This window comes from Bombus pyrosoma, linkage group LG12 (assembly GCF_014825855.1).
Source record: "Bombus pyrosoma isolate SC7728 linkage group LG12, ASM1482585v1, whole genome shotgun sequence".
NCBI lineage: Eukaryota > Metazoa > Arthropoda > Insecta > Hymenoptera > Apidae > Bombus > Bombus pyrosoma.
Genome location: NC_057781.1, coordinates 4,267,287 through 4,280,951, shown reverse-complemented (window position 1 = coordinate 4,280,951; position 13,665 = coordinate 4,267,287). Strand labels below are relative to the sequence as shown.

General features: G+C 29.6%; 3 protein-coding genes across 4 annotated transcripts; all 3 read right to left on the bottom strand.

Moving 5' to 3' along the window:
* Positions 1 to 800: 800 nt before the first annotated feature.
* On the bottom strand, positions 801 to 3,275 carry LOC122573969 (protein penguin). Of its 2 annotated transcripts, none has more exons than XM_043741009.1 (2): positions 2,940 to 3,275; positions 801 to 2,738 (listed from the first exon to the last, which is right to left on the bottom strand). In XM_043741009.1, the coding sequence occupies exon 2, from the start codon at positions 2,725 to 2,727 to the stop codon at positions 874 to 876; it is 1,854 nt and encodes a 617-aa protein (XP_043596944.1). In that variant the 5' UTR covers positions 2,728 to 2,738; positions 2,940 to 3,275; the 3' UTR covers positions 801 to 873. The 2 variants fall into 2 exon arrangements, with proteins under 2 accessions (XP_043596944.1, XP_043596945.1); XM_043741010.1 differs by having other exon boundaries at positions 3,036 to 3,275.
* Positions 3,276 to 5,013: 1,738 nt separating this feature from the next.
* On the bottom strand, positions 5,014 to 11,257 carry LOC122573968 (protein transport protein Sec24C). Its single transcript, XM_043741008.1, has 18 exons — positions 11,104 to 11,257; positions 10,263 to 10,526; positions 10,067 to 10,191; positions 9,885 to 9,990; positions 8,847 to 9,793; positions 8,649 to 8,771; positions 8,395 to 8,574; positions 8,122 to 8,317; positions 7,939 to 8,054; positions 7,456 to 7,866; positions 7,249 to 7,375; positions 7,016 to 7,176; positions 6,764 to 6,943; positions 6,487 to 6,688; positions 6,214 to 6,408; positions 5,954 to 6,145; positions 5,679 to 5,872; positions 5,014 to 5,604 (listed from the first exon to the last, which is right to left on the bottom strand). The coding sequence occupies exons 2-18, from the start codon at positions 10,516 to 10,518 to the stop codon at positions 5,461 to 5,463; spliced, it is 3,855 nt and encodes a 1,284-aa protein (XP_043596943.1). The 5' UTR covers positions 10,519 to 10,526; positions 11,104 to 11,257; the 3' UTR covers positions 5,014 to 5,460.
* Positions 11,258 to 11,446: 189 nt separating this feature from the next.
* On the bottom strand, positions 11,447 to 12,923 carry LOC122573721. Its single transcript, XM_043740480.1, has 4 exons — positions 12,713 to 12,923; positions 11,978 to 12,571; positions 11,645 to 11,904; positions 11,447 to 11,461 (listed from the first exon to the last, which is right to left on the bottom strand). The coding sequence occupies exons 1-4, from the start codon at positions 12,780 to 12,782 to the stop codon at positions 11,447 to 11,449; spliced, it is 939 nt and encodes a 312-aa protein (XP_043596415.1). The 5' UTR covers positions 12,783 to 12,923.
* Positions 12,924 to 13,665: the final 742 nt, after the last annotated feature.

Sequence of the window (13,665 nt, the reverse complement as noted above, 5' to 3'; positions counted from 1 at the left end):
TTATTGATGACTCAGTTTTCGGACGGTTCTTCCTAACGAGTGTCGAGACATGGTTATATGATCATCCACGCAACAAAACTGGTGAAATTATATGGGGATTTTCTCCTCTCTGCTACCAGAAGTCTACGACATGTGAGATTTTCTCGCTAGTGTTCCTACTCCAAGCACGTTCTACAAATATGATTTCTGCACAACCTCTCCTATCCCTATGTCTAAGGCAGAGTTTACTAGATAAACCTTATTGATGAGTAACGAATTTAGCTCCATGCTCACATATTCAAAAACCTATAAAGTTAGGGATCTGCTCTTTTTAGTTCCAGGCTAGTCTATACAAGAACCTATTTCATTGTACTGTTCTACAGAAAACTTTCCTATTCGATATGAAAAAATGTGGAAATAACAAAATCGCACAATAATTAAATTTAGTCCCCTCAGAAAAAAAATTAATTGTTTATTCTATACTTCTTAGAGAAGAAAAGAAAACCTTTCCTTTTAAATGATAATGGAATGATGGAGTAACGTTACTAAATAAGTAAAATTAATAAAGTCTGCATTTGAAACACAAGTTTACATATACTTGTGCATTTGTATAGGTAGGTACAAGTATAATAAAATAATATGTAATACATAAGTAACGACTATACATTATATTATGTATAATTTTTACACAATTATTTATATACGTTAACAAATTTAAAAGATAAAAAAAGGAATTATTACTACTAATATTTATGTTATAAATGAAATGCAGTAACATACACCCATACATATTAAACATCCTTATAATTGTCAAAACATGATTTAGTATTTATAATTTTTATTTTTGCAACTTAGTACAATCTTTGTTGCTCATTATTTATCTACATAAATAATTTATTTTAACTTCTTTAACAAGATTTTTGCACCTGGATTTGATTTTGACTTCAAAATATTCATCACTGGTTTTAACTTAGAAAGTATAGTATTCACAGTGGACACTGTTCCATTTTCTAGTAATAATACTAACAAAAAGCATCCTCTATTGCATTCTATCCATTCCTCTATAATATTTGTTTCTAAATGATCAACTAATATTTTTCCAAATGTGCTTTCACCTTTCTCTTGCAACTCTTTGTCATTCTGTATTAGCTTTTTTAACATCATATGTAAACCGGCATGTTCAACAGGTTTATATTCTTCATCTCCTTCTTTAATCTTTGATTTTAAGTCTGTGATAAATATAGTAACAGCTTCGAAGGCTTTTTCTAATTTTTCTTTAGTACCTACTTTCAGTATCGCTAATGTTATCATTGCAATAGAACTGTTGGACATCCAAGTCGGCGTGTTTATAATTACAGATTCAAGAAGTGAATCAGAAATTAAATCTAAAAGTTCTTTCTCTCTTATATGAGCTGGTTTTTTGCTTGTTGCATTGTTGTCTCCTTGCTCTAAGTATTTCACTATACTGGGAGCAAAATAATGGGAATTTCTTCTAGCTACTAAATACAATATTACATGCTTTCCATGATCACTTAATGCTATATCTGTCAGATCATTTTGTATTTCCGAGAATATAATTTTTTTTATTAAAACAGTATCATCTACTGAATCAAATAATGCTAATAGTATCAAATATCCATACTCAGACATTGAAATATTTTTTATATTACCTTTAATAGATTTCATAATGACTTTTCTGTCCTTGTTTGAGCCATGCCATATACATATTACAGCAATTTGTGAACCAAATTTTGTTTGAGACAATTCTACCATCGAACTTTTTAACATAGCTATTACTTCCTTTTTATCTTCAAGAGAACAATTATTTAAGAATTCTAAAAGGACACAGTGCAAAAGAGTGGAATTTAAAAATTTTTTATTTAATATTCTCATTAAATTTCCTTTTACTGCAGACAATGTTGCTGTTTTCATATCTTCTGCAATTACATAAGTATCAGACAAAGTCTTAATTTTTTTATCCTTAGCCTGTTTATACATGTCACCATAAAATTCTTGTTTAAAGTATCTTTTCTCTATTTCTGTAGCCCATGTTGAATACATAAGTTCCAATAATGGAGCAGATACAGAATGGCTCATGAATCTTACTATATTACCATAACAAGTAGAAATAATTTCATGCCTAGTCTCTTGAGATCCATACTTTAGCATTGTTTTTATACAATTCCTTGCATATTTTGATTCAATCATAGACAAAAATGAAGGTTTTAATTCTTTAGAAATAGCCTGTCGAATTTCTGCGTCACTATACTTGAAGATCCACTGAATGATACGAGACATATCATGTGTAAATATTATTTTATTGTAATTAGTTTTTAGTAAATCATGTGCCTTTAAAATTAATTTTTTACGTTCCACTTTTGAACAGTCAACCCTACGTAATTTCTCACCAAGCTGCTTTGTTACAATCGAGATATCATAAATATTACTGAAACGTTTTGCTTTATATTTTTCTCTAATTTCTTTCTTTTTCTTTTTAAATTCTTGCCAATTTGGCTTTTCCATAGAGTTGCTATTTACCATCTTGGATTTTCCATTTATATTGTTGATATTATGATTCTCTTTGCCATCTTTTGTTACAACTTCTTCATCGTTTTCCTTTGCAGTCTTTTTAATTTTAAGTTTATTATCTTTATTATTTTTTATATTGTTATATACATGATTGTTATTTTCTGTTTTATTTTTCTTTGGTCTTGATTCATTATCAGATTTTAGTTTTCGTTTTGTCATTTTTTAAATCTCTGAAACCAAATAAAAGACAAAATTAACATAAATAAAAAGTATATAATCATTTATTTATTTTTCCTAATATAATATATCCTAATTTCCTAATATCATATAATACATAATAACTAATTAAGATATATTGATAGAACATAACCCAAAAATAACCTATAAATAACTATATATAAAGAATCCATAAATAATAATGATAACATTACTTTAAGTTTGATATTGTGTAAAGTTGCGTTTAAAATTATGTAAATATATCACATCAAACTAAATCAGAAAAAGATTTTAAATATAAATATAATTACGTTTCTTTGATGTTAATGATTATACTCGGAAACGAATGGGGAAATTTTCATGGTACGAAGTCTACAGCACTATTAAAAATGTCAGTCAAAAGTGGACATTGAGAATGAGGGCCTCTGGTAGTCAACGGCTACACTGTTCACCAATGAGCTCTTGGTAAGAAAAACTGCTGAAAATTGACTGGACCATTAAAATTTGAACTCTGAAGTCCTCTCGATTACGAACTTAAGCCTAGCCCATTAAGCCAACGCGGCTCTAATGTAACAATTCTTAGCAAAATACTTGGTTAAAAAAGGGTTACACAGTTTCGTTTTGCTGATCTTGAAAGTTGGTTCGAATAGTTGGTCCTAATAGAGACTTTTTTTTTTATTAAAGAATATATTGGGTTGGCAACTAAGTGATTGCGGATTTTGTCAGGTGGTATTGACAAAATTTGACAATATTTGTAAATTAAATATATATAATCCTCAATATATTCTTAATGTGCAAATTCAAAACACACATGCTTAGAAACTAAAACATGTTAAATCGTATTTTATGTATTCAATTAAAGTTTTATTAATGATAACGCAAATAATTTTCATTCAATCGTTGCATAAATATTTATATCATTTCTTAGTATAATTATTTACAATATAATTATTTACAAATTGATATTAACATGTTTTTCAATTAACATATGTATAAGATAATCTATAAGATAATAATACAAATTTTAATGACACGTTATAATTAATGCGTATTTGTTATTGATTGTCTGGCTAAATGTATTTATTATAGAGGTAAAATCAAGTTGAAACGTAAATTTAACACTACATTTTTTTAATTATAACAAATGTGTACTCATTATAATTTAATAATTATTACTTATGAATATTAATAAATACATTTGTTATCGAGGGACATCAAGGTAATCGATCAAGCGATCGAGGAACATCGAGGGACGAGAAGGCAACCAATATCATTCCGCTCCCCTCACTTAGAAAAAATATTTATTTTTAAATAATATAAGTAAAATATAAATATATTAAAAAAATGTTTTACCTGACATTTATAAAATGCATGAGAAACTTCAATCAATATGAACAATGAAGTAAGTGGCATCCGATTTCTAACAAAAAGTTTCATTGCAAAAGTAATAGAGAACATATTTTCAAGATATAAAATGGATAATCCGTATTTACTCTGTGACAAACTTTATAGTCGAGCTAAGTAGAAAGAAACGTAATGATTTTACAGGAAAAAGCTTAGAGTGAAACATGTAGAACGTAGGTATCAAAAAGACCGTATTGATGATCTTCCTATTCATCTTTGATTATACCATAGAGAGATAAAGATATAGTGCATTGACACGATAGAGTTATGAACAATCAACATGGAAGACAAGAAGGTTCATGTTCTGCGCATTCATGACATGCTATGAAGAGACACTCTACTTATTTCTGTCTGTCTTGCAAGAACGAGGACTTTGTTGTGTTCCATGATGATTTTTCACGACTCAATTTTCGAACGAGTCTTTCTAGCGAGTATCGAGATCTATTTGTATGACTATGACAACACTCAATAAAAGGAATGAATAATAAAATATCCGTAAATTTGGATAACTTCAAAACATATTTAGAAAGAAATAAAAAATTTTCAAGTATTTACGAAATATGATATATAAATAGAAATATATATTTATTTATAGCTTTTGGTCGTTTCTACATATATTTTTCTAAATATTTGTGTTTATATGATTAAATAATTAAATTAAATGCATTGATAATGTACATATATGAAATTTATTAGACGTAACTCACAATAACGCAATATTTAAAAGTGGAAATTAAAATATAATAAAAAATGATGTCATATAACTGTTTTATATGCACTCTCAAATATAAAACATTTTTGAAATTGTGATATATAATATAGTAAAATAGTATTAACATACAAATAGCTTTCATTGCAGTAGTATTATTCAATTAACACAAGATATTGTTTTCATATATAAATTTATAATGATTTAATACATTTTTATTATTTAATTTAACATAATGATAACATTAATGAGCTAGTTAAAATAAAATTTAATAATACAAGTTTACGTTTACAATTCATGTATAAATCACTGTATGAGTGCATTCGGGTGTTTTCATATGATGTCAGATACACCATTCTTTTCCACGGAATGATTAGTTATTTTGTAAAATTCTCATTGCCCTTTTAAAGGTATCATGTTACAAATATATGTTAGGTTTTGCTTCACCTTTTTTTTTGTCATGATGCATATGAATGCACGCACAACCTATGCTTTCCATTGAGCTTTGAATGAATTTTATTTTAATAATCTAACTGATCCTCGACATAACATGACAACAGTCACAAACATGTAGCAAGCTAGGGTTTCAACATAAGGTAACTGATTGCTCTTTAATATTCATTTTATTGGCTAAGAAGTGTTCTTATTTCTTTGTGCATATGGCAAAGGAAATCAACGTAACTCGGGCTTCCATCGTTTTCTCTATCCTCAATCAAGAAATGACGTAATACCATTTCTAGTTTTTCACGTTGTCTTACTATAGTTAACTGAAAAGATTTAATAAAACATGAGTTTCATGACACTTTCAGTACATAAATTTCATAAATATTAATTTACTTACCCTCATACAACGATGCCTTTCCATACGTACACGATTAATTATATCGGTAATCCGGTTATTTAGTGGAGTATCTAATACTGGCAGTGCAGTACAGTCTGTGTCAACTTGAACTACTGATGGGACACCGAATACTGCCTGTACCCATTGTGGGGAAAGCGCCAGGCCTAACCACAGGAACATGTGGATACTGTTTTCTAAAAATGTAAAATATAAAATAAAAATAAATATAACTAAAAATTGAAAACTTATCAAGAAATTGGTAAACGAAATCATACCCAATAAGTACGCGCCATCATCAGTGAATTTATCAATGGAGCAGCGCAATATTTGTGGTAACTCTGGATCTTGAGGGTCAATATCGTGTAAAGGAAGTAATCTCGGATAGATATACACAACTGATATAGAAATTGGCATAGTTGCAACTGCTTGCATAATGAAAGATCTATCGTCAATAGTCATATCAGCACCTAGAAAATTGATTTTGTAGCATTGACCACATTGTGAAACGTACGTAATTAGGAACAAAATTATGTACCTCCAGATATTGCATCACTTTTTAATAACGAATTGATGTAAAGTGGGAGTAATTTCATACATTCTGGTAATATTAATTGACCAGCATTTGATGGAGAAGCACAATGTTTTCGATATGCCGCCAATATATTAGCACATCTTGAAATTAAATTATCTTTCACGGTTTTTGGAGTTGATTCAATTAGTTTAAACACACCTGAAGTAATAATTAGGTTTAATAAACTAATATTTAATATATTTGAGATCATTGTGGCATAATAATGATTTATCTCACTTTGTTTAGAGAAATAATTTATGATAGCATCTAGGTCACAAGTCCGATATAATTCAGCCATTTGAGACGACGTTTTTAAACTAAGGTTAATAATACGTAATCTCCTAACTCCACTACAGGAAGTGTACAACAAAGCTGCTTGAATATATACACCTTCATCATCTGTTAGTTTATCATCATGTTTCACTTCTATAGCAATGGCCTGAAATGTTAAATGTAAAAATTAACTTTTAAAATATGTAATAAAATACAAAATTAAATTGCAACAACACTTTACCTTATTACAATCTATACTAGCTAATTCCATATCTGTAGTATTTGACATAAAGAAGTGACCGTAGAAATCAGTTGCGCGAACACCGGTAGAGGTACGTACGCGCATAATAGCATCAAATGCAATTGGTCTACTAATGTTATTAATAACATCAGAAACTAAACGATCACCATCTATATCAGCCTAAAAAATACAAAACTTCACATGGTATACATTTTGTACTTGCCAATATTAAATTAATGTTACTACTATTACCTGAAAATAAGTATATTTATAAACTTCTCCACCAGTTAATCTGGCAATTTGTCCTACTGTCGCAAGATCCACATATGAATTATTGAAAACAAACAAATCTACAGAACAACCCACACCTACGCAATCTTGACCTAGATTATTGTAAACATTATTTTGCGGCGCTGAAAAGGAAAGTGAATTTTTGGTTATAAATTGGGCATAATATTAACTTAGAAGTAATGAAACCAATTCACCTAATACAGTTTTCTCTTTCTCTGTTCCAAGTACTTTACGATCATCACGATTTTTCAGTTTACCAGGTGCATCAGCAATGGGCAAAGAAGAATGGAAAACCATTAATTTCCCAGAGCAATCTGAAGCCTTAAGATTTTTTATTAAAATTATAATTAGTTGATATATTTCATAATTGTTTTATCTCATACTGTGTATTGTACAGATACCTTTAATGCTTCTAATCCGGCCTGGATGGCTGGTGCAAGAATTGTTTCTGTTTCACGTGTGTCTGCAAACATTGCTGGTATTTGTGTCATTAAACCATCAATAACAGATTCGCTTTCTTCGACATCGCATAAAAATCCATCAAGAAGTGGCATAAAAACGTCTTGTACATCTCCCACAACCATCATTTGTGGTTGAGCAAGGCAGGAATTAATATTGTAAAAGTGTACCGTATTATTGTACGTTATAAATCCTACTTTCATGTTCGTTTTCGATTGACCAGCGTCAACGGGTAAATGTCGCAAGATTGACTTCATTTGCATACATAATAAATTAACTAAACCAGATTTAACTGTGTTGTATGATACATCAATCACGAACACAATAGCTGGTGGTTTTGGAAAAGTATTGTTCTAAAATGAACATTTCAAGATTAAGGTAATAGAAAGTGTTACAATAAAATAGTCTTTTAATCCATATCTTACTCTGCAGTAATCTTTAGTAGCAATATATTCATATGTTCCTAACATTAATTCTGGTCTTTCATAACGATCCATACGTTGTCCAGTATGATCAAGATGTTGGAAATATTCTGCTGGAACTAAATTCAAAACAAAAAAGACTAACAATTGTATCAAATAAAATATGCTAAGAAAATAAATTTGTACCTTCAGTTGTTGCTTTACAAAACATGCATTGGAATCTTCTTCCTGCATCAATAAATTGCATAAATGGACTCATATATGCTTTACATCGCACACAACGCACTGGACCAATTTCACCCATATCTACAATAGGTGGTTCGTATTCTCCTTCCGCTATACGAGCCATTGGACTTACTATTAGACCAAATGGAACATTCGTCTGGAAAGGAAAATTATTTTGAGGCCTGTATAAAATTAAGTTAACGATTTCACGTACACATAAATTATTCAACGTACTTGTTTTATAATATCTGCTGTGGTAGGAACAGTGTACATAGTAGATCTGATATATCTAGGTGATGCATTTCCTTGATCCTGCGTTATGAATTTGGTGGTTACTAATGGCGGAACCAATCCCTTTTGATTTGTTAAGAATACACCACCTTTTGCGCGTTGATCATCTTGAATTACTTGAATCTTTAAAAATATGTTTAAGGTTATCTTAAAGAAGCAAATTGTAAGTTATGACAATTTTATATATAATTTCTTACCGGACTTGGCATTTGCTCAGGATCTAAACGTCTAGTTTGTTGTGGTTGCATACCTGGCTGATATCCACTCGTTACGCCTGGTGAAATACCTGGATATGAACCTCTTTGAGCATTATACATATCCTGAAACAAGAAAAGAGATTTGTAATAGATAACTTCTAGTAATTTTAATAATTATTACTTTCAGAAACAACATACGTTATTATAGCCTTGATATCCTGTATGTTGATAGTTTGGCATTGCATTGGGTGAGCTACGATTAACTCCTACAGGATTTCCCATATGTTGTCCTTGCATTGGTGGTCCAGATGTATATGGTCTTTGCCCAGATTGTGGTAAATTTGTACCAGAATTTATCATCTGTCCCACTGGTTGACCAGGTAATGGAGGTGGCATTTGTGAATTTGATAAATTTTGTTGTCCTAATAATGGTGGCCTATTAAAGCCCTGTTGAGTTGTTAATGAAGGTGGGGCACCACTTTGCTGGCCTGGTATTGGAGGTGGATGTATGTTCTGTTGATTTATTTGCGAAGGACCAAAGGAATGACCAGATTTTTGTTGCCCTTGTAATGAAGAATAAAGTTGTCCTGGTAAGGGTGGTGTAGAGATAGGAGGACCAGACAATGTTTGTTGAGTATGTGACAGTGGATTTGACAAATTTTGTTTTGGTGGTCCTATTAAATTTTGTTGTCCATGTGTACCTTGCATGAGCATGTTGTTATGCATTTGTTGATTTGATAATGGAGGCTCTGATATATTTGTTTGACCCGGTATTATTGGGTTAGAGAGATTTTGCTGCCCAGGTAAAGATAAACTAGATACATTTTGTTGCCCCTGTAATGGTGGAACTGTAGATCTCTGCCCCATTGGTGGCTTGGGAAAATTCGATTGTTCAGATGTATCAATAACGTTCATTTGACCAGGTTGATGTTGATTTAAAGACAATCCTGCATTGAATGCTTGTTCAGATTGCAAAGTTTGTCCAGCATAATAATGGCTAGAAGTAGTCCCTGTAGAATGTCCTGAAAATGGAAGACCAGTAAGCTGTGGTGTAGAAGCTTTTAAAGCTGCTTTTTGCTCTTGCACATTCTGTCCAGAAATAGCTGATCCAGATTTTCCACCAGGATCAGTTTGCCCTGTGGAACCTGTTAAAGTAAAAGAAATTTCATTTTCTATTAACTTTAGTGAATGTTAATTTAGTGAATGTAAAATTAATTGAATAGCGGTAATTCTTACCACTCCCCGATGATGTTTCTAACAAATTATTAAAACCATTCACATTTGAAGGTGTAGATATTGTTGGACTGCTCTTTTCAGGTAAAGGTGGTGGAGGGAAACTTTGCTGTGATATGAAATGAAAATTAATGCATCAAGTACTTTATAAGTATGTTCATGTCATATATAAACTGCATAATTACCACAGATGGTATTCTTTGTTGATCTCCCAAAGACATATTTGACATTTGATTAACCATATTATTTTGACTTGTTGGAGGTGGTATAATATGTGGATTGTTTGTAGATAATTCATATTGAGTATTTCCTAAACAAAAGTTATTTTGTTATAAAAATAAATATATTCTAATAAAGAAGAATAAGAGTAAATCATATTACCTTGTGTTTGTATATTATTCACATAATATGGTGCTTGAGGTTGATGTAAATTAGTAAGGGAAGGTCCTTGCATTGTTTTTTGAGAAGCATATAATTGTGAATTCATTGGGGGTCTTTTTAACATATTTGATGGAACATTAGAATTTACTTCTCCATATGGAGATGAAGTTGGAGGACCAGAGAAATAACTAGGTTGCTGTTGTGACTGTTGCTGCTGTTGTTGTGACTGTTGCTGCTGTATATATTGTGGATTCATTTTTGATCCTAAAAAGAAAATAAATTATTTTTGTAAATGTTTTTCTTTATACTATAATTTTACTATTTTAATTATCTCAAAAAATTTAATTATTTCAGAGAATACATAATCTCATCGTTATTCAAAACCGAATTAAGTCACTTTCTAACACTAAGTTTTTTAATGTCTCTAAAGCATACATGAAAAAATTATATTTTCTAAAAAATATAAACAGACTTATATTTATGAAACATATAACTTTAATGCATAAACTAAGATTGCGTAATGTTATAAGTGACACGTTCCATAGCACAATTACAAATTCATAAATTAAAGATAGACATTCAAAATATGCTACATATTGACAGACATAAGATAACCTATACAAAATTAAATATGTGATTATCGTACACCATATTGGACGTTGATTTTAAATGAATCTTATACGCTCATTACTTAGCGACCTTCACTCTATGTGGTAAATTATTAGCAAATGTTACTTTAGAGTAGTAAAATAGAATAAGCCATTTTGCACAGAGTAATGCTTATAAACGAGTCTTTCGAATGAGTAATTCACAAAATGTTTTTGTAATATAAATTACTTACGTTATGTCATTAAACGTATTTGAACCATAACAAAAGTTAATATTTCCACAAATGTTTACACTAAATGAAGAAAATATATTTCGCTGCAATAGTGACTGCTGCTGATGCCACGTAAGGTGGCATTGCGCATGCGCTTAATGCACGCTGACGGGACACGTCATAATAAAAAATTAGAACATTGTAAAGAGGACATTTAAGTAAAAACACGAATATATTTTGTTCCACTATGTATTTATTATTATAATAGAATTACTGAAATAGTTGAATAAGCGGTGAACGACGAGTAACTGGTCGAATATTTTCACTTCTTTAATAAAAGATGGTGCGCTTTGTAACTTTATTGTTAATCAGTTGGTATCTATACAAGCGCATGAATTTAAAAAATTGTTAAGATTACTATTCTTATAAAATATTTGAAATTTATTTGAGGATAAAGTTTAATACATATTTTTATTTAGTTATTCCTTTAATTATACTGAAAAATCAAAATATAACAAGGAAATGTAATTAACTTATATGTATAATAATATTTTTAAATTACCTCTAGCGTTAGATTGCCATATAAATGAATTAAGTAGACGAGTTTGATTAAATCAATGGTACTCCATGTAAAACTCAGTATTACATCAGGTGCATAAAATGTGTTAAAAGTATGGTTATAGATGATACACACATGTAGACATATATATCCAATATATATTATTGTCATGAGTTTGAATCGATAACTATATGCTTCATTTAAAAGTGACATTGTTTTGTGTAATTCGAATCGAAGCCATTTTAATAATCTATATCTGGAAACTAAATTTCAACATGAGCTATTCATTTTAATGTAAAATAATTTGCAAAAATGTCTATTACAATAGAAACATACCATTGTTCATATCGGACATCTCAGAGATAGAAATGAAATGTTTTCCTTTTGTAATAATATTTAATATCGTATTTATTTGCATAAATCTAATCTCAATTTTATACATAAATACAGTAAAAGAACATATTACTATTACACAAACAAAATCGGGTAGTCTATCAATTACCCATATAAGAAGATATATAAAGCCTGAATCGTTATCCAATAATCCATAGTAATCCATTAAATTACAAGTTAGTACTACAAATATCGCAGTAGTTATTCTAACAATATCATTTTTCATACATAAAGAATGATCGATCTCTATATTTAAGAACTTAGCGCTTTCGTCAACGGTATCTAACTGTTCGAATGCTTTTTTTACTTTTGAGCATTTGTACATACTTGAAATTATTATTATAGGATACGAAAGTATATTTAAGTAAACTCGAACATATCTAAGTAAAAACGTGTCATTTATAGAACGAAATTTATCAAACATGTCAAATATGTAATATAAAAACTGCCAATGACAAAACCAATAAAGCGCCACTAATATAGATACATATAAATAATTTGGAAATGCAATTCTGAAAAATTTGATAGGATATAAACCTGTAAAGAAAAATTATTCGAAATCTGATATGAAAGTAAATTTTTAAAAAATAATATGATTCTTTCTTTAAGTTAATTTTTATAATCTTATATTTTCTGATAATTTATTTTATAACTTTTATTATTTAATCAATTCCTTACCTAATAATTTCGTTATACTCAACAGTAACCAAGATTCTTGGTAAATATTAGAAGGGCAGAACAACTTCATGATTATGTTTCTTCGCGGTGAAAGTTTCAACTAAATAGATTGAAATCGTAATCCGCATTATGTTACATTAGCGTATTAAACTTGTCAATAGTTTCACTTGCATGTCAGTTGATATTGAATAATTAACTAGGAATTTTACAACACTCGACTTATGATTAGTATCAGTAGATATACAATCACTATTTTGTAATTGATCAATGATATTTAGCTCGTATTAAATACTACACACTTTTATTATAAATATTATTATAATGTTACATTAAATTAAACTGAATTAAATAATTAATTTCGTAAAAGTAATGTTTGTAAATTAAACAAATAATGCTATATTATAATATCATCAGAGAGATATCATTTACATATATTATTATATTATATATATTATAATACAAATATATCTGTCCTTGTCCAGGTATATGTTTTTAGTAATTGAATTTTTAGATAGATGTTAATATTGCAAAGAATAAGTCAAAACGAAAAGAAAATAGATAAGGATTATTTAAAGGAAATTATATATTTAATAATCATATTAAAATATTTCTTTATATACAATCTTTTTTACAATAGCGTCAGATTATTCACAGTATTGGATCATGAACAGGCTTCGTAGAGTTGGCCGCAAGAGAAACGTTTGTACCGTAAATCTACAGCTGAGTATTTTAATGTTTGTCCTTAGGCTTTGTTTATATATATGTCGGAGAAGCGTTATGATTCGAGCTGGGGTTAGGGGCGTGAAAGGAACCTTCGTTGCGATTAGACATTGTCCTTATGCAACAGAGAAGATATTGACTAGAGCAAGTATGATTGTTACAGATATCGACAAGTAACCGTGGTAATTAGATACTCGAGACGCTAAGGGCAATGATCCTAGGTTCGATAACGA